Source organism: Microtus pennsylvanicus, chromosome 10, assembly GCF_037038515.1.
Source record: "Microtus pennsylvanicus isolate mMicPen1 chromosome 10, mMicPen1.hap1, whole genome shotgun sequence".
In the NCBI taxonomy this organism is placed as follows: domain Eukaryota; kingdom Metazoa; phylum Chordata; class Mammalia; order Rodentia; family Cricetidae; genus Microtus; species Microtus pennsylvanicus.
This window is the reverse complement of record NC_134588.1, coordinates 87,126,926-87,148,585: the sequence shown is the minus strand read 5'-3', so window position 1 is coordinate 87,148,585 and position 21,660 is coordinate 87,126,926. Positions and strand designations below refer to the sequence as shown.

The 21,660-nt window shown below is 44.5% G+C and overlaps 1 protein-coding gene across 4 annotated transcripts in view; it reads left to right on the top strand.

The window, feature by feature from the left end:
- Positions 1-21,660, top strand: part of Cacna2d3 (calcium voltage-gated channel auxiliary subunit alpha2delta 3) — an 812,834-nt gene that overhangs the window by 240,854 nt on the left and 550,320 nt on the right. For all 4 annotated transcript variants that reach the window (XM_075988898.1, XM_075988900.1, XM_075988899.1 and 1 more), the window contains exon 4: positions 16,758-16,817. In XM_075988898.1, coding sequence (XP_075845013.1) covers positions 16,758-16,817 — 60 coding nt within the window. The remainder of the gene's footprint in view (positions 1-16,757; positions 16,818-21,660) is intronic.

The following is a 21,660-nucleotide window of genomic DNA, read 5'->3' as shown; positions in this document are numbered from 1 at the left end:
TATGGAGATAAAGATGCATAAAAATACTAATTAGAAACCGGATTGATAAGTGTGTCTTTTAAAGGAGATTTGAATCACTCCACAGGCTTGCCCAGCCTCACAGTGGATGGAGCCCACTCCCTCATGGATGGTGATCAGCATCATAGTGGGTGCACTATGAAGGTCAAAGGTACTTGCTTGATTGTCAGCCACCATGGGGTCATTGAGGAACAGCAAACACAAAAACATATCAAATGGCTTCCAAGTTAATACAACCAGACTTCCATATCTGTGGCTTCTATTAACTACAGGTTAGAATAATCTCAAAACTTTGGTCTCTCGTTCAGTGTGTATAGGCTTTCTTGCCATTGTTTCACAAGCAATATAGTGCAGCAACTAAGTGCATAGCATTTACAACGTATTAGGTTTCACATGCAATCTAGAGATGATTTGTGCGTACAGGAATGAGTGTATGCTGGATGCAAAACTTGTAGCAATTTATATAAGACATGAACAGCTGTAGTGTAGATTTTGCTCAGAGGCAGGTTTCTTGAGCCAGTCATCTTCGGATACTTTAAAAAAATGATTATGTGTATGCAGGTGTGCCTCCCTGTGTGTCCACGTGTCTGTGTACGTGAGAGCAGGTACCATCAGAGGCCTGAAGAGGGTATCAGATCCCCTGTGTGCTGGAGTTCTGGGTAATTGGGAGTCAGCTGATGTGGGTGCTGGGGACTAACTCGGGTCCTTAGGGAAGAGTCGTATGCACTGTTGACCACTGGGCCACCTCTCCATCCTTTTCCTGCCCAGAAGCTTTGCATTAGCAATTTTGTTGAACTAGAATTCAGTATTGTACACTTCTTTAAATTATGTAATTCAGAGTTTTCTAGTATAGTCACAGTTTGGCAAACCTTACCTCAGTCAGTGGTTGAATACTTCTCATCAGCCCCCGAAGAAACCCAGTACCTCTAAACACCTTCAACTGAACCATTGCTATAGCAGTGGGTGTCTCCAAACCCACTGCTATCCTGTGGGTTTTCCTTTTGTGGATCTTTGTGATGCATGGTTTTTGAGCAAGGCTCTTTTGCTTGGCATACTATTCCCAAGGTTCAGAAATGTTGCCTTACCCCTTTACTGCTGTGCCTTGCTTTTTGAAATTGCTGAATAGCTGTCCATTGTATGGATATACCACATAGTATTACCCCTCATCAGTCCACCGACATTTAGGTTACTCCCCTCCCCCCATTTTGCTATAATGACTAATCATGCTGCAACATCAATACTGTCTTCCGGGTGTGATGCAAGAGTTACTCGCTTGAACTCTTAGCCATGTCAGTTCCCTCAAGAGATTCAGACAAGATTGGATCTAATCATGTTCTGTCATGCGGGGGCAGGATGATCTCACAGGAGAACATATGAGGCACAAGAGTGTGCCCCCGCCCCCAAGGACACAGAAGGAGGAGCAGTTGCTGGGAGTGCTGGGAGTATTTTCTTTGGTGGTGTAGGTGTACTTAAGTTGCTAAACACAGCAGCTCATGAGGTAAGACTTGGGTAGAACTATTTTTTTGGGCTGTTGTTGGTGCCTGGGATGAAAAAAATATTTGTTCTTGAGTCCTCAGAAGAGAGCTTCCACAGTAGCCCCTGTGAATGCTTTTGTGCGCATTTTGGCATAAATAAGGATTTTCGTTGTTCTTGAGTATATACTTAGGCGTGGAATTGCCGGGTCATGAGCTGTGTTTAACTTTTGGGTGTCTTCCCAAAGCCATTGCAGCATTTTAATTTGCTAGAAACATGTCCCCTGTGAGAAGACTGTATTGCATTTTACATAAATGATCCCTATTTGAAAACTACTGCATTAATTCATATTTTCAGCGTTTTCCCATTGATCCTGTAGTGACTGAACTATGATATCATCTACGTACGATTCTCCCCTTGTGAGCATGGAACCCAGGCATTTAGCAGCTAGTGCCTGCGCCGCTGTTGCGTGGCAATGGGTGCATGTGTATTTGCACCTTTCTGGGAACCCTAGTCTGGACGCCATCACCGTTCATTTGCTCTGTCATTGCTCCCTTAATTGTGATGGATTATTCCAAACTGAAGCTGAGCCAATGTGCTAGGAGAACTTTATGCCCAGCAAATGCAGAGTTGAGAAACATTTTAGTTGATTTATTTATTTGAAGTGTGGGAAACATCACAGCCCTGTTGTCCTCAGCATTGAAATCTAAAACACTCTAAAAACTGAGGTTTTTTTTTTTTTCCTGAACTGGATTTGGTGGAAAAACTGGCCTGAGCTGATATATGGATACATTTACCATTCTATCTTGTTAGTGTAAATAATCATGCGTCTGCTGTTGAGATATTACTATGGAGACCGGTAAGATGACTTAGCAGGTAAAGGCACTTGGCTGCCAAGTCTGATGGCCTGAGTTCCGTCCTCAAGACTCTCCTGGTAGAAGGAAGAATGGATTTGGGCAAGTTGTTCTCTGAGCGTTCCTTTTACACTATGGCATATGCATGTGTGCTCATGTCCTAACAGATGAACGGAAGTCACATATGCATACATAAGTAAACAGAAAATATTAATACCTGGGGAAAATGGCGTAGTCAGGTTTCACAGCAGTTCCATCACGTAAAAGCCTCCCTGAGGGGAGCAGTGATGACCATGTCCTGTAACAAGTCCCTTCAGCTTTCTGAACGTCAACAGTCCTAAGCTGGGGTTGCACGCCCAGCTCCAAGAGAGGTGACCCAAAGTTTAGTTGGAGTAGGCAGTACCTCAGAACCTCTGTGCCAGCTGTTCTCCTTCTAGAAAACTCTATGTGGGTGTCTGCTGAGCTCCTCCATGTTATTCTGGTGTTGGCTTTTCAGGGAACCCCTCCCAGCCACTCAGGATATCCGGTCGCCTGCCACTCTTTGCTGTGTCACCCAGCTCGATATCCTCCTTGGTACTCACCTCACCTGCTGTGACATGAGGATCTGCTCTGTCTTTGCCTCTGTGACTCTTCCAGCTGGAGAGCCTGGAGCGCTGCTCCACTCCCCAGAAACATAGCGGCTGGGGGGGGGGGGGCGTGAAGCCTGCCCCTGCCCTGGCTTCCTGATGTATGCGGCTGACCCTGCTTGGCTCCCACTTGACGTCCTGAATGCTGAGGAGCCATCTCTATCAGGTGTCTTCCAGCACATCAGAAATGAGGCGCATGGTCTTGCTTCTAGTGCCAGCCTCCTATCCCAGGAGACAGAAAGCTCTTCCAGTTGTCAGTAGGCCCAGCGAGGGTGGGACATTGGGCCCCGTGAGATATCAACAGTCAGGGCTGTTGACTTCCTTCTTTCTCTGCAAAGATTAATTTTCATCTGTGTTCTTCAGTGAGGAAGAAAGCTGACAGAACACCAGGCCCATGTGCCTACTTGTCGCAGATAGGAGAGTGTTGTTTTCCTACACTCTGGCTCTTTGTCCCTCTGCTCACAGTAGCTTCGGATGACTAATGTTTACTATAGCAGGACTCTAGTCAAGCTCTCCTGGCTCCAGATGAGTTGGTGTATAAGTGGATACGGCTTTGTGTATGGGCCAGCTGACGCAACAGCCAGTAGCGCTGCCTTCGTAGTCTTCCATCCAAGCAGAGGACAACCATATGGGTACAGGCAAGCTTCCCAGCAGTTTAAGAAAGTGAGAGCTCCCCAGTTCCATTCTTGGTCCCACAGCTCCCTTGCAGCGCAGAGTGGAATCTGGTTTTCATCTGTGCATGGGGATGTGGTAGCTAACCAGGGGTTCATGGGAAGGTTGAATTTCTCCAAGGCATCAGGCATAGACAAGGCTTGTCTTTTGCTCCTCCCAGCTTCTAGGTCTCCTCCAGTAACTTCACACTCTTCTATAATGTTGTAAGGAGACCACTTGTTTCCCGGACGCCTGACAGCTCAGACCCAAAATAATCACACAGAAACTATATTATTTAAATCACTGCTTGGCTCATTAGCTCTAGCTTCTTATTGGCTAACTCTTATATCTTAATTTAACCCATTTCTAGTAACCTGTGTATCACCACGAGGCTGTGGTTTACTGGATAAAGTTCCAGCATCTCTGTCCAGTGGGACTACATGGCCTCCCCCTGACTCTGCCTCTTTTCTCCCAGCATTCAGTTTAGTTCCCCCCCACACTACCTAAGTTCTGCCCTATCAACAAGCCAAGGCAGTTTCTTTATTCACCAATGGTATTCACAGCATACAGAGGGACTCCCACATCACTATAATGTTTAGGAACCATGGAAGTCTGAATATATTGCATATATTTAACTCAAACTAGGTGAATTACTAATTAATAATTCTAATTAATAATACTAATTTATAATTAATAATATTCACCTATTTGGGGCTCACTAAGTGAGGGTTTTGGGCTTAGCATTTCTATTTCCTACAGAAATTACACCATGATATGCTGTGCCAAAATTCAGATTGCCTTTTCCATGGTTACAGGAAGTTGCAGAAATGGAAATTGCAGAGTGTGATCAAGACACAAGAAATGTCAGGAGCAGGCATGGAATGCAAATGAGGCCTCCGTAGGCAATGGGGAATTTAAGTTTGTAGTTTTGGTTTACATTGGTATAAACTGGATTTTATTTTTCTTCATTAGTTCTGTCTTTTCTTCATTAAAAAAATCTTCAAATCTTTTATTATTACTATATATTCAAATATCTGCTTATTTCTTTGTCATTATGGAATAAAGTTTAATTAATAGTTGACACAGGAGAAAGAAGTTAAGCTGAAAAAGTGAAGTCTAAGAATAACTTTCTGTAAAAGTTCCAGCCCGGCATGTAATTCCAGTTCATTACCTGTGCGTTAACACAGGGAGAGACAGCTCATCCCGTAAGCTGCCTTCTTATCCTTGGAAATTTAAAAATGCAAAATTTGCTTCCCGAGGGTAAAGATGTCATTTCTTGACTACAAAAGGAGTGTGGGAGAATTAAAAGGGGGAAAATAACAAAAGGTGAATTTAGGAACATGCACTTCATTGAGCCAGGCCCTTGCTTGGCACAACTCCCCATGGGCAGGTGCACCAATTACATGTGACTGCTGTGCCGCTCACACTGGTTTCCTGGCTACCAACAGTGTCGAGCTAGACAGTGTTGGGTGGGGTTGAGACTCTTGGCCTCAGGATTTCATCACTGCTGTGGGGGAAAAGGACTTTCCACTGAGGTTCCCAAACTTACCAGTATGCTATTAAATGAAACAAGCAATTTATGGAAATTATTCAGGCACCATGGTCCTGAGGATAATATCTTTTTCTTTATTCCTTCTTGATTTCACTTGAAGTGAGTTCACCTTTAAGTGTATGTGGTTAGCTTTATCTTAGGGGGATAAAAGCCAACTTGGTACAGCGCCCTACAGAAGAGAAGGGGCTCCAGTCATCTCTCAAGGCCCTTGACTTTCATAAGATGAAGAAACGATCAAGCTAGGTGGAAAATTATGCTTTTAAAAATACATTCTTAACTAGCAAGTTTGTGATTAAAAAAATGATCCCTACACAATATAATGTTGAACTCTTCTCAAGAAAATAAAGGCTGCCGTGAAAAGAAATTGCGTGCGTGCGTGTGTAACAATAATAAGAAAAGAAAAAGAGGCCATGATTTGAGAGGGAGAGGGGAAGTGAAGAAGCAGTATGGGAGGGGTTGGAGGAAGGAGGAAAGGATGCAATTATATTTCAATTTTTTTAAATTTCCAAAAATATCACATACATACTCACACACTGACATGCACGCGCACACACACACACACACACACACACACACACACACACACACACACATATTTCTGGTATCCTGTGTCTGGGAAGCCCAGGAATGGGAGGGCACATTAAGTCATTCCCTTGCTGTGCTGTGGCATTGCCATGAGAGCCATCATCTTTTGGGAGTGATGTGGAAGGGTAACCTTAAGGCTCTGTGAGTAGAAGCCTGAGCCTATTAATAGCTTTGTGATCCCAGGGAAAAATCTGGAGTTACCTGGGCTGGGTCTTCATGGAGCATTCCAGGGTATCTTTGCCCCACCTAGAACCCTCCCTGCCATCCCTTCCTCCCATGGTCCCTGGTTTGTTCCTCTCCTCCTTTCTCATATGTATTTCATTTCCCCTTCTTTCCTTTATTTTTTCCTCTACTTCTTCCTTTCTCTTTTTCTCTACTTCCTTCTCTCTGTCCTCTCTACCCTCCCTTGGTCTACAATGTTGTATTAGTGACTTTCCTCATCACTGGACAAAATGCTGTTTGAAAGCAAGGAAGGAAGGTGGGTCTTTTCAGCTCACAGTTTCAGGGTGTGGTCCCCCACAGTGCAGTCATGGCGGCAGCAGCTGGAGGCATCTGGCCACTTTCATCTGCAGTCGAGATGAAGATGGTGACAGTGCTGCTCCCAGCTAGCCTTCTCTTTTCCATGCGGTCTAGGACCTGAACCCATAGTGTTATGTTGGGGTCTTCCTACCCTAGTTGACATAATATAGTGACTCTTTTATAGAGCTGTGCAGAAGTTTGTTTCCATGGTGATTATAAATCCAAGCAAGCTGGCTAGCATGATTAATCACAAGTGTGAATTTTGTCACCCAACTGCCACCCCTTTGTCCTTAGTGGCTTCATACTTCCCCACTGCCCCCACCCGTCTTCTGAATTCATTGAACTCTTGCTCTATTCCCTGTCAGTGAGAGATCGGAAAAGAAACCTTTCCTCTATTTCAGCCGGCAGGGATTTCACACTAGAATAAAAGTCTTCTATATAGTTGGTGGAACTGAGGGAGCAAAGACCAAGGACATCGCTGCCTCATTTCAGGGACTCAGGAAGCGCTGGTACTGGAATCACAGTGAGCCGTCACCCGTGGTCTCAGCTGTCTGCAGAAGGACGTCTGGATGGGTGACATTGACAAAAGATGTCCTCCTTCTGCTATTGTAGGGTGTTTAAAAGGCCCTCACCAAGAGAAACTGACTTTTCTTTTTTTCAGTATCCAAGTCTGTCAGGAACCTAAACTGGAGCCCTGCTGGCCAGGGAGGGGTGTGGCTTGTGTTTAGGCTGTGCTGAAAGCCAAGGGCCGTGACCAGGTCACAGAATGGACCAAATGTAATGGACTTTATGTCAAAACAACCTCTTTGTTCTCTGTTTCACTACTTGACCCCTTTGAGTTTCTATCCCAGCATTGCTACCATGTGAGTTTTAAAGAGTAATTCAAGTTTGGATCTTATCATTTGGGTTTAAGCCCAGTGTACCTCCTACTGTACAGAGCTGTGGCGGTCTACGTGGCTGAATTCAGGGTCCCCTGGAAGACTTACCTTCCAGGTCTGTGAGGACATTTCTAACCAGGCCATGTGCCGAACTCCATGAACGAATAAGAATGGGAAAAAGGAGGAAGCCAGCTGAGCATGCAGGTTCATCTTTCCCTGTTTTCCTGTCTTCGGGGGCCTCACGTTTCTCCTGCCATGCCTCCTAAGCCACAATGAATTGTCCCCCCAACTCAGAGCCAAGACAAACCCGTCCTTCTTTAAAGTCTTTTGTCATGGTCACTACCAGCCATCTTTAGCATCTTCAGCCCCATTCTCTGTCCTTGCTCCTCTCTTGTTGTCGTGGTTCCTTGCTCCTTTTCCTGTCTGCTCCCCTTCCAGAATCCCTTCCCACAGCCCAGCAGGTTAGGGGTCCTGGGCCACTGCCCGTCACTTGTCCTGGTCCTTCCATTCTGGCTCACCATCTCATCTTTGAAGACACATCCTGTACCATGAGCCATGCCCTGCAGAGTTGCCTGCTCCCTGCTGTGGGCCTCTTAGGAAGGCAACCTCTTGGCACTTGGTTTTCCCTGTGTGTGAACTTGAGACGATCATGGGTTTCCCTTCAGGGGACAGTGGCGGGACTTACCTGGAGTCCTTGGCCAGGGTTCTGAGGGCAGTTTGGTGCATAGGTCAGGAAATGTGGAGCTCCGTGTTGGTCAGCTGTTGGCATGCCGTGTGGCCCTCCCATTCACACCACACTGGCTGTGCTTGTTCTCCTGGTGTCACCGTGAATGCGCCATCATCGTCAGTCACCACCGCCATCACCATCATCATCAGTGGCCACCGCCATCACCATCATCGTCAGTCACCACCGCCATCACCATCATCATCAGTGGCCACCGCCATCACCATCATCATCAGTGGCCACCGCCATCACCATCATCATCAGTCACCACCGCCATCACCATCATCATCAGTGGCCACCGCCTTCACCATCATCATCAGTCACCACCGCCATCACCATCATCATCAGTCACCACCGCCATCACCATCATCATCAGTGGCCACCGCCATCACCATCATCATCAGTCGCCACCGCCATCACCATCATCATCAGTGGCCACCGCCATCACCATCATCATCAGTGGCCACCGCCATCACCATCATCATCAGTGGCCACCGCCATCACCATCATCATCAGTGGCCACCGCCATCACCATCATCATCAGTGGCCACCGCCATCACCATCATCATGTTCCCTGTCACAACAGCAGACAAAGCTAGCGTAAGTGGGCATTTACTATCTGCCAGTAACCTTGGCCCAGAATACTGTCACAGCCTAGGTTCAAATTCCTGTTTTGTGACCCCAGAGCCAGCTTTTGAGGTCAATAGAACATGCTGCCCTCCACAAACTGAAATTGCTCTTGTAAACATTTGGAAGGAGAAAGCAAAGGGGGAGTTTTGAACAGCTTTCGCCCATCCCAGATTTAATTCAATCTGCCTTGAGAAGGCGAAGTCTGAGTCATCGTGGATTGCTGTTGTGGCGAAAGGGCCAGTTGACTTCCTAACCTTAGGTGGTTCTGGTGGCTCAGGGCTGCCTGCCACACATGCTAGGCATCCATCAAAGGAGCTTGCTTTGTCCAACAGCTTAATCCTGTGTTCCTGTCACGGGGAGGATATCAGTCAGACCTTTCAATCTATTCCATTTTCAGCCTCACTGATCACAGATTTTCCCAGTGGAGCTGAAAAAGGGAGTGGAGGGCTCTTCAACGCAGCACAGAAGGAGCAGGTGCACAGCCTTGTGTTTCTGAGCACGAGCTTTGGAGTCCTTTCCCTGGCAGTAGAATTAGCTTTCATGCAACCTCCATGTAACTGTGAACTTGAGGCCCTCCTCCAAGTTCTGTCTGAGAGCCAGCCGTAGGAGGCGCCGACACTGTAGCTTCCTCCCTCCAGTCAAGCTGTTTTCTGCTGGGAAGTCTTGTTTCTTCTGAACCCTGTCTTCATAGCGTCTCGTGCCCGTGTGGAATCCTTGAAGAGTATTCTGTTCATATTTCCCTCATGTACACACACCCACACCACTGTGCAGCGCGAAGATGGTCTTGCTCCAGCTTATCAGAGGAACGCAAAGCCATGCGGATTCATCCAGTGCCAAACAGCGCACGAGCAGGAAGCCTGGATTCAGACCCTTGTCCTTGGAATTTGAGGCCTGTTTTTAAAAATGGTCCAGAAGCTGCCGAGATCTTGTTTCTTGAGGTCCCACGCAGTGATTGATGAGGTTCTGATTATCTGATGGGTTCTTAAGAAATACTTGTTTATGAACAGTACTTACCCCTTGTTACCTTGGCTATGATTCACCTGATCATTGTTGGTTGGGCACTAGCTTCAGTGCTCTGCTGTTGGGGTTCTAGCCATCACCCCAAGGAAGCCTAGGGAGGGTTGTAATGAAGAGTGGGATGGGATTTTATCCACCAATGTCAGGTCACAGGAAAATACCCTTTCTTCTCGTTGTGGAAACAAATGGCCATTCTTCATACCATGCTCTCACTTATCCTTGCCTACCCTCGTGGGAAGGTCCAGATAGTTCTAGCGTACTGGATGCATCACATGTACATCTGAACCCCAGATCTTTGGCAGTGGGAGACAGGAGGATCACTGGAGTTTACAGGCCACTAGCCTGGCTCCACATTCAGTGTAAGATTCAATTTCAACAGAATGAGATGGAAAAGGAATCCAAAAGTATGACCCCCCCCCCAGGACCCTGGGCAATAGAGGAGAGCGGGTCCAATCTTGACTTGTTCTGTAATCAGGCTGATTATTATCTTAAATATCACCATAGATAGAGCCTTCATCCAGCAGCTGATAGAGGCAGAGGCAGAGACCCTCACCGTAGCACTGGACTGAGCTCCCAAAGTCCGGTTGAAGAATGGGAGGAATGAGAATATGAGCAAAGAGATCATGATGGGTTCATCTACTAAAACAGTTGCCTGAGCTAATGGGAGCTCACCAACTCCAGCCAGACTGGGAAGGAACAAACATAGGACCAAACTACTTCCTCTGAATGTGGTTGACAGTTTCTTGGCTGGGACAGACTGAGGGGCCACTACAGTGGCACCAGGAATTATCTCTACTGCTTGTACTGGCTTTTTAGGATCCTATTCTTTTTGGATGTATATCTTGCTCAGCCTAGATATAGTAGGGAGGGCCTTGGACCTTCCACAAGGCAATGTGCCTTACCCTTTCTGAGGATTAGATGAGGGTGGGGTGGGAAGTTATGTGGAGGGAATGGGAAGAGGGGAGGGAGTGGGAACTTGGATTGGTATTTTTTTAAAAAAAAATCTAATAATTAAAAAAAGAATGATCTGGAGAGTGATAGGGCAGAGCACCCAACATTCTCCTCTGACCTCTGAACAGATATGTGCAGACTCATATGCCTTCATATACATGTACACATATATCACACACATGTACCATGCTCACATACGTACACACAAACAGAGTTTGTTTTCCACAAAGGAAATACTCCAGTCATCTCAGCCAAAGGGCCCAGAGTGGACCTCTCTAGTTTTCTATCTAAATAGCCTGGATGTTAATGGGCAAACCTAAGACACATCCAGGGGCCCAGTAGGAAGTCATTCTTTAAATACTGAATCCTTTGGGAAAAGGGTCTTGGGCTAGTGGTTATAATGTCTTTCCTTCCCACCTTCCCCAGGCCCCTGGGTTCTTTGAGCACAGTTGGGCTGCCCCCATCCTTCACAACTTAGCAAATGTCACACTTGAGCAAATGCAGCCTGACATGTTGAATGAAATGGTCTTAGTTTAGAAATTGACCATGTTGATAACAGGTTATTAATTTAATCAGCCTCAAGTTGATAACAGGTACCTCCTGTGGAAACAAAGATAATTTGCTATTGATTGTGATCGTGTCTCCTGATGGAAACCCTAGGCTTATTGTGTCCTGTAAAAAGCCCCTACACAGCCTTCCACAGTGTGAAGCAGGCAGGAAATGGGAGGTATGATGGCAGGGAGGATCACTGCACGAGGCACACTGGAGAGGTGTGTCTGGCCCATTGTTCTGGTACCCGCTTCCTCTGGAAACCTTATAGATGAGCTTTTTAAATCCACTTTGAAATGTTTGCCATGTGTGGAGCAGAGACGAGTTCTGTGGCTTTCAGGCAGAAGGTCATTTTATACAAAATGTTCATTCGTGTGCAACAAAGCTTGTTCCTGCTACAGGAACAAAAGAGATAATGAAGCCTTCTTCCAAGCTGTTTTTCTCCGAAGAGCAATCTTCCTGGTAGTTAGTGATTTCTCCTTGCCTCTTCTACTGGAATTGAAAAGTAAAAACATTTGTATCAATAAAGATTACAGAATATGATTAGGCCCCCAGATATGATTTTAACTGTGGCCACAGCATAGTGGTAGGAAGCAGTGAAGCCCTGACGGGCTTCTGCTTCTTGCCTTTGTCAATCTTTCTAGATTCATCCCTTTGTTGTTTAGCCAAATATGCGAGCTTTGTTTGGGTTTTGACTAATATATGTTTCCAAAATACTGTCTTACCCGCAAAGTCCCGTCATCTTAGACATTGCCTTGGTATCTGTCTTTCTTCTGAATGCTTCCAGTTCTTAAGAGCTTGAATCTTGCTGTTTCTGGCACAGGTCCTTGCCTTCCTGGTAGCATTCTTCACCCTTTATCTGTAAAGAACCATTTCCCCTTGTGCCCCTTCTGTGAACCTAGAGAGCTAGGAAGTGCCTTTCAAGACCTGTGGGGAAGGATTTCAGCACCAGCAGGAAGGAAAATGTAAATTCGAATATTTTGCTTAACATTTTTCAATGTAATGGTCTCTCTCTCTCTCTCTCTCTCTCTCTCTCTCTCTCTCTCTCTCTCTCCCTCTCTCTCTGTGTGTGTGTGTGTGTGTGTGTGGTATGTTGTGTCTCATAGGTGTTGTTGTGTTTGGTACACGCACATGAGTGTTCAGGTGTTGACACCAGTTCGTGCTTATTCAGAAGCCAGAGCAGGGCCATCGTATGCCTTTCTGTATCAGGCTCTGCCAGATTTCCTTGAGTAAGGTCTCTCACTGAACTGTTTAGGCTCCACTGGTCAGACAATGAGCTCCCATGATCTGCCTGTCTCTGCTGTCTAATGCTGGGATTATATGTCTGCACAGATATGCCTGGACTTTTATGTGTGTGCTGGGAATTTCAACTCAGGGCCTCAGACTTGCTGAGCAAGTGATCGTACCATCTGAGCTGTCTCCTCAACTTCTGTAATGATTCTTAAATGGACTATGACTTTTGATGTAAGATAGAAGTGTTTCATACATCTCAGGATAAATCGATCTCCGAAAATGACCTCTAATGTACTAACAACCCTTAAGGAAGATAGAGAAATGTGATTTTATTTCTGGGATCTATTGGTTTTGAAGTACATGACTGTGAGAAACCTGGATCTCCACAGTCCTTGAACTAGGAGCCATCCCCACGTCACGTTCAAAGCCCTCCCATTTCCCTCATTGCTGGCAGTCTTGGTTCTGAGTACACCGTGATGAACAAAGGCTGTAATTCTCCAAACCCTAGCACCTAAAACAAGATTCATGGGATCTAGGGGAAGAAGAAAATGAACCGTGCCATTGTAGATACAGTGGTGCCTTGATGACTATGTTTTCCCCCTGTAAGTCGAGCTTGTGTTGCTCGACAGAATAGACACCTGGTCTCGGTGTTGACGACAGCTCACGGGCTATGTCTGCATCAGTCATCACTGTAGCCCAAAGCCAGGCTAACGATTATAGATTTTTCTTCTGAGTCACTGTAGTTGAATTCCAACCTTATTTGAGGAAGAATTCATTTTTTACATGGAACTCGAGCCTTCACGTAAGTATGAAATGTATCATTGCGAAATGTTAAACAAAACCCACTAAATATATGAACTGTTTTGAAATCTTTGTTAAAATCAAGCATCACATTATAGCAGCTTTTACAGCACAGGGCTTTTAGCTTTAACAGGGGGAATAAAAATAGTTCTTTGCTGTTCCATATGGTTTTTATATGACTGTTTTGCTTTAAGGGTTTTCATCTGTAATTGTCTCTCCCCAACTCTGGGGATTTTCAGGAACGTTTATTTTTTTTCATTTGTACACAATTTGTTCCTGCTGGTCCCGTCAGCGGGAGTCCGTAGTAAAGTCTTTTGGAGTTAGCGTCAAGGTTCCATCACCTTTCCTGTCTCTCCTGGGACATCCTGTACTTTCTTTTCATCCCTTCTTAAGCCAAAATAACCAGGAACAAAAGAAAAAAATAGAACAACAACAGCAAAAACCCCATTTTCTTCTTATCCGATTTTCCCTGTGACTCCTCTGCCCTGCCTTCTAGACCATCGTAGAAAGGTTGGCCTCTGTGAGGTCGTTAACCTCTGGCCTTGATATAAGTGTTTGGGGAGGAAATGGGAGCTGGTGCTTTCTGTGGTGTTGCAGAGATGCACACACATGGTCCTTGTCACAAGAAGTGAGATGTGATGTCCAGTGAAATGCTTTAAAAATGCTTTAATGTCCCCATTGTCCCCTTGGCAGCTTTGCCTTCATTGCAGCTATAAATACTGTCCACTGCCCATGGCCTGTAGTGTTTCTTATTTATAGAGATGGTTCTTGTTTGTATTTGTTTCACTAAAATGGAAGAGTTATGTAGAAATATAAAAAGAGTGCAAGGTGGCTTGCCTCAGGAATTACCGCTGTTTAGCCGGCAGGTGCTTTGTCTGAGGACGAGCATGCACACCCTGCTATATTATTGCCGTTTTTTAAAGAGCAGAGAGATGCTTTGTCTTCAAGGCGGGAAAGGGAAAGTTGTGGCCGCCGCTTCTGTTTTCTTTACCTCAAAGCTCAGGCTGGAGTCTTCAAAGCCTTTTTAAAACTTCCAGCATTCAATTTTAATTAAAAACCACATTCAATTCTATAATCCTATCTGCCAATTCAAAAGGGAAATTCACATAAGAGAAAATTAACTTATTATTATTAAAAATACGCTGCCTTTCTAATAGATATAATAGAGAAGCTGCTCTCCCCAGGCTCTGTGGCCATTCCTTACATAAGAATATTAGCAAATTTAATAGATTTTTTTTTCTTCCCTGTAAGTGATAATCAAACTTACTTTTTAAACTCATCTCATTTGACTTGGGTGATAAGGATATTTGCTCAGGAGAGAGATGCTATAGGCTCTCCATGGCTACATACCAGAACTTGAAGTCAAATGGTCTCGACTGTGTTAGGTAAAGATGAATTTCTTTTTTTATTTAATTAACAATAAGAACTTCTTTACCTCGGGCTCAATTTCCATAAACTATTGGCACACAATGCCCTCCTTGAGTACCGTTTTATATAGGAAGGGTCGCAAGTCCTCTGTTCCTCCAAGGCCTGTAGGTTTCAACACGCTGGTTCTCATGGCCCTTGGGAGCAGCACTGGAGTCTCTTCTTGCAGTCTGATTCCTCTACATTCCCCCAGAAAATGTAAGTCTGCCTTTGTTAGCCGCAGCAGGCAGGCAGGCAGGGTAGTCCTGCATCTGGCTGTGGGGCAGGAGCATCCTTCGATTCCGAGCCTTGTCCTAAGTCACTTGCCATGAAAAGTGGCGGGCAGCTACTGTTTGACCCTCTTCTCTTGAGTAGTATTCCCTAAACGTCTTCTGAGACGATGATGGGAAAATATCTCTGAGGATTAAGTTTTTTAGAGGCACGTGACAATTTAACTTGAAAATGAACGGGAAAGCTTTGATCAGAAGAATCAGATTCTCAACACCTCTCTGCTTGTCAGCATGTTCTTGCTCTTTTCAGCAGTAATAGAGCAGGGTCCACTTGTTTCTCCAGGGTGTTGCCTCCTGTGCCAGAGCCTTGAATGGCAGTGTTTCTCGCTGTAATACATTTCATGTTATGCTCTACACGGACACTAAAAGCTATGGATACATATGCATCATATACATGCCATGCATGTATACATGGACAGACTATGTTAGACATGAAATACATACAGTCCATGTTATGGAACATAGGAATTAATGTTACATGGGATGCACGTGCATGATACACTTATGCATATTGGTACATTCATTCTTATGTAGAATAAATGCTCTATGTGAAATATTCTTCATGTATTCTTTCAGTTTATACATTTCCATCTTGTTTTCTTATTTGTCCGTCATAAACTACTTTATTGTTTTATTCTGTTCCAATTCATTGCTTGTTTCAGTATTACTTTACAGTTATTGTGAAGTTTTATTTTGTCAGGTTTTTTTTTTTTTTGATCATTTAGATGTTCCAGTGATCCCCCCCCCCCCCCGGGCTTTCCGTGTGCTTAGATGCCATTAAACATCTCTTAAAGGTGTTTAAGTAAACAAGTGCTCAAAATGCATGAGTGGTTTTGTTAATATAAGTGTAAAGTCCTGCATGATATCTACATATGAATCTCCTCGTGGAACTGATTCCATGCTACATACTTAGCAATTCCAAGTCTGTTACAAAGATGAAAAGCATAAGCTCTCATAAGCATAGGCTTCTTCTATCATTCCTGTCACTCATCTGTCACAGTGCATGAAGATACATTTACAGATTGCACACTGTGATCCCAGGAGCTGGCAAGCTACTCCGACTGGGACAGTTCTGGGAAGATGAGCATCCAGCCAAACCTCAGGGCAGTGTGCCCAGGCACTTCTTATTCTTTCTTTGTTTTCTGTTTCTCACCACTTCCATCCTATGTCTCTCTTCTCTAAAGATTTTCATGTCTTACAGTGAAAATACATATGTACCCAGAGAGATGAATGAGACCTGAGAAATCTTGGAGATTTCTCGAGGCCCCCAGGGTGAGGCAGAATGTGAAATGGGTGCTCTTTTCAGTCTGTGGTGCCCAGATTCTAGCAACAGCGGTGGCACCTGGAGAGAGCTCCTGTTCAGCACATGACTGGCCCACTCACAGCATCTGTTTGGGTGGGTCCTGGGTAGGATCTTGAATTTTTCAATTCTAGCAAGTTCCCTGGTGAGACCAGTGCTGCCAGAGCGGGTACTATACATGACTGTGGTTTTCTTGGGTTTGAGTATTAATTTAATCTCAATGATTGCCTTATTGAGATGCTTATTATCAAAATAGCACTGGCATATAATAAAATGAAAATAACTATCTCCCGGTAATGATGTATCAGAACTGAAGCAGAAAGAATTGGAATTCAATGATTAAGGTAATTAAAATAAGAATTCTTTCCCAAACCAATGGGGAAGATTCTAAATCAATGAGAATTGGGTCCATAAAAACTCAATAAATCTTGATGAAGGACCTTTGCTACCTAAGTTATACCATTTCTAGGTAAATTTTGGATCCTCATTGCATGCATATTTATTTTAGGAGACATAATTAGATAATGGAGGCAGAAACTAAAATTTGACTGTGATGAAATGTCCTTCTATTTCATGGAAGCAGTAATGTCTACCAATGAGGTGAGCCATCCTTTTCAGCTGGGAAATCGCCCTAGTTTTTCCATAGTGTGTGTGGAGTCTAGGCCATACTCCTGATTCTGATTATTGCTTTATGTTTTCCAGCGGCTTGTGGAGGCTGCAGAAGAGGCACACCTGAAACATGAATTTGATGCTGACTTGCAGGTAACTGACTTTACTTTGAGTTAAATTGTTGGTGTGTTTCAGTGACTGGAGAGAAATGCTTTGGGAGGATGGTACCAAGTTGGCATAGATTGCCTCCTTCTTGTTGGGGAAGGGTAGCAATCATCGATCTTGTTCTCCCAGTGGCAATTATAGCAGATCATGTCACACACACACATGTATACCAGATTTCGGTAAAATTTTCCTGATATGGGGGATGAGTTATATCAGTAAACTAACGGTAATTGTTAGGGTTCGCAATGGTAGAGTGATAGAATGTTGGATATCCAAAGCTGTATTTCCCCAGCTGGAGTCTGGGTTATGAGTGACTGGAAACCATGTCGTGATGGATTTGTCCTTGAACCGGTTGTTAAAGACAAGAACCTTACACTATGACATTAAGTCATTCATATTTATTGTAGTAGAACTCACACTCAAGGCAGACTGGTTGAAAAGGATTTAGTTCTTCATATAAAATAAATGTATTACCAAAGACAACAAGTGAGCAGAAAGAAAAACCCACCTTTTGGGTCCCTTGAAGGTACTTAGCTGAACTGTTTTTGTACCTTTACTTCACTGCAAAAAAAAAAAAAAAACAAAAAAAAAAACAAAAAAAAAACAGAAGAAGTCTTACTTTTTAGGTCTGCTCTTTGCTAAAGAAACAAATCTCTCTGAGTGGAGTGTGTTCCCAATCAGGAATTTAGTGTTTATTTTGCAGTATTTTCATTTATAAGGAAAATATAAAGAGAAACACAAATCTTCAAGTCCTAAAAATGGTGTCTCTAAAGCAGCTTTGGTTTGTGTCTCTTTCTCCTGGCTGCGCTAAAATGGGGAAACCGATGCATGGGTAAACAAAGGGATTATTTGCAAATGACCGGCAAGGGTTAAGATACACTAGCTGTGAACTTCAGGCCTGCTGAAGCTGCAGGAAGAAGAGAGTTCCAGACCCCAGAGGGAATGGCTACAGGGAGATGGCATCCGCTAGAACTGTATGGTTAGTCACAGCGAGCAGACTAAGGTGGACTCCAGAGGCATACAGACCCCTACGGGTTTACCGGGCTTTCTTCTTGTCCCATGTTGAAGACTGTAGGTTGGTGTTCAGATTCCTGAGTCATTAGGCTAAGGGGGTAGGAGAAGGCTGAAGATGGGTCAGGAGGGACTAGCAGAAAATATCTAGGGCGTGAGCCGGGCGTCACTGTTAGCTACAGCACAGAACCTAAAACAGCAGGCAGAAATGTAGACAAGTGTAGGGAACCCCAGAGGGTGGGTGGAGAAGCAGCAGTTGCCAACACTGGGGAAAGAATGGGAAGTTGGTACCTTTTTCTGACAAAATTGCAAGAGAAAGGGCCAAGTCTAGCAAAGGGACTTTGCGTATAGCAACGAGCACCTTACACGGTGGGTTTATGGAGATCTAGAGGCCACCCACCAGTTACTGCTGTCTGCAGCAAGCCCTGACTTCAGAGGAATAGAGGTCCTAGAGTAGGCTGGAGGGATTAATGTGCACCAGGAGGCACATTCCTGAGTGCAAAGAAGGCAAGAGCCTGTGGCATGCACGGCCAGTGGGGTGCTGCGGCCTTCCTGTTGGAATCCAGGTGCCTTTTCAGAGAGTTTCAGTTGGAAATAACAGACCCTCAGATCAACGTAAATCTGTGGAGAGTGATTAAAGGAAGCATTTGGGGCCACTGTGATGGCCCAGTGGGTAAAAGTGATGCCACCAAATCCGATAGCTTGATCTCCAGACCCCAGGTGACAGAAAGAGAGATCAGTTCCTTCAGGCTGTCCTCTGACCTCCACATACACACTATGGCATCTATGTGACTCCGACCCTACCCTCAAAATAAAGAACGAGTTCTAATACATTTCTTTCCAAAACAAAGTAAAATAACCCAGTGGTGTGCTCCAATAAATACACAGGTGTGTAATTAGATTCATCTTTAAGCACGGAGAAAAGTCTCTCACAGTAAAAGTTAACTAATACATATTGATGTGGCACAAATTCTAATTGGTCTTAAAAACAAAAACCCAGAGTCAGATATCAGGGGTGAAAGCAGAAAGATCAGAGAAACAGAGCAGCCAGCTCTTAGCTCTGTAAGTCCCCCGACTGAATGGATATCCTGTTTCTCTACAAGTCCTCACACTGGATGTTCTTTTCTCCTCCTGCCTATTGTTCTCCCTCTGCCCAGCCATATCCCTTTCCGACTCCACCTCTCTAGTGCTGGGATTAAAGGCATGTGACTCGCAAATACTGGAATTAAAGGTGTGAGTCACCACTGCCTGGTTGCTATGGCTAACTAGTGACTAGCTCCACACTCTGATCTTCAGGTAAGCTTTATTGTTAGAGCACAGACAAAATATCACCACATAGAGAGGAAATAATGGAGATAAAGAATGATTGCATAAGACAGGGATCTTCAGTGGATGCTAAACTGGTGGGCAAGCCTTGAGAGCAAGGCATTGACAATGGCAGTATTTTAATGATGCTAAGGAAGCAGCACCTGTACTATATAGAAGCCTGCTCCAGATGTGACGACCCGGAAAGAGTCCATTATCAGGCATGTGATGAGTGACTCTCTAGTGATTCGGGTCACATGTTATCCAGATGTTATCCAGAACAAAAGCCTTAGCCCCAGGTAACTATAGACTGTGGGGCATGGTGCAGAACTACTCTCTAGGCTTCTCTTTAAAAATGACAAGCTCAAGAAAGAAAACTTTGAGGGTGTCTTTTTTTTCCAAGTTAGTAGAAATTGAGGATCTGGGACAACAGAATGGATGTGTGATTCAGAACTGGGTGTTGCGCTAGAGAGATTTGAATGCAGGCTGTGTATCAGATAGTAACAATGTGTTACTATTGACTGGCCTGGGTTTTGTGTGACCCCTTTGCCATGGTTCTGCTTTTTCCTGGAGTGAGATTTGGACTCACGAGTAGGGGTGCGTTTGCAGTTGGAAATCAGAGCTGTTTGGGGAAATCTGGCATGCTCGCCTCTGATGTTTACATCCAGTCTTATTCTGAAGTCTGTTCTCAATGAAGCTGAGGTGGGCTGGTGCTGTGGAGAGGTCGGCGGGATTGCTTGCAGGGTTTGTAGATTCTTCAGCAGCAGCGCTCAGGGTGTTCAGGGAGATGCTGAGGGAGGGGTGCTCTTTTGTAGTGTTTGAAGCTATTGTTACCTTCCCAGACTGTTCTGGGTTCCTATGGGCAGCTGTAAAATGACATTCTGCAGAGGGACAGCTAACTCTTCCGGTTAAGTGTGGTACCCTGAACACAAATGAAGCGTGGAGATCTCTCAACAAACAACCAAAAGACACCACAAAATCCAGCCCCTCCCTTCTGTTCTGTGAGAGGTCCTGCATGGCCTCTTCCTTCACCTTTTCTTTGTGTGAGCAGAGAAACTAGAAGAGGGCACCACTGTCACCTGAACATGAGAAGATGTTGCAATAATCTTCTGGTATTATGGAATGCCATTTGCTACCCAGACCTCAGACCTTGTTGAAATCTCAGGGGCAGAGCAAACCAGGTGCTCTTTGATTGAAGCCTGTAAAACAGAGGCCTTTGATAGCTGGGCTGCTCCGGCGCATCTGTCTGCTCAGAAGAAAGCTTCAAAGCTGCTGAAAATCTGATGCTATTGAGTGAGAGTCTGTTAACAGCTGGGTGTCAGCCGGTGGCTATTACGAGGTAGCAGGCTTGAGCACCGGCTTAGACTTTATTGCTCTGATGGTCCATTAGAGCTGATCAATTGTTAATCTGGGCACTGCTGACCTTTCTGTGACCCTGCCAGAGGATTGTTTTTATAAAAAACAAAAAACAAAAACACACACACACAAAAAACAAAAACAAAAAAACAAAACAAAAATAAAACACCCAAACCTATGCTACCATCTGCTCACTGTGTTGTAACACCAGGAAGGACCTGGTACCTCTAGTGCCAGAGAGAAGTCTATTTTCATTTAGGAAAAAATAACAACTGGTTTAGTGACATTTCCTAAACTGCAGAGTTTCAAATTTCAGAGTTCTTAGCTTCCTTGTTTCCCTGTAGGAAAAGAGGTGATATTTATGGCCCGGACTCATTTTAGATAGCAGCTTTGTGACTGTGCTCATATCGAACTGTGAAAGTAAAAAGACTATTATTCGCTGGTAGACTCATTAAGAGCTAGCCCTGCCCAAATGTCTTCATTATGAGGGTTCTGTGGGCCCTCTGTAAGGGGTCCTAGCTGAGCCGCTATATTGTTAGCATTTAAAAACTATGTTGAGGTTTGAAACAAAAACACAGAATCTGTTGTGTGTGTGAATAGCCTGTCTTGGGGATGTAGATCTGCCTGGCCTTTGTGGAATGGGTAACCTTTTGATGGCCACAAATTTTGTCCTTTGGCTTGTTCCTGTGTACGGCTGCCTGTGGGTTCTAGATTTCTCTCCTCTTTGTCTAGTTTTTATTCCCTAAGTCTCCATGAGTAACAATTGGTAATAATTGATGTGCGGAGGCTCTTCAAACATGACATCTTCCCTTTACAATTTTCATTTCGTTTTTGTTTTCTTTTAACTTTCTTTTTATTTATTCTAGGTGTCTTTCACATCATGCGTCTCAATGCCATTCATTTCCTATCCCTGCATGTCTGCCCTCTGTCTTTGCAGACACTGCACCCCAAAAATAAAATTTAAGAGAAAGAAGAAAATAGAAAGGAAAAGAGGGGTGTGTCTGTGAAACCTCTTCATGGAAGCTGTAGTGTGGCATAGTGAGTCATGCAGTAAAACCCTTTTGTCCATATATCTTTACTTGCAAGTGTTCATTGCAAAGAGGCATTGGTCTTGTTCAAGGCCACTGGTTTCTACTCTACTACTGATGCTGGAACTCCT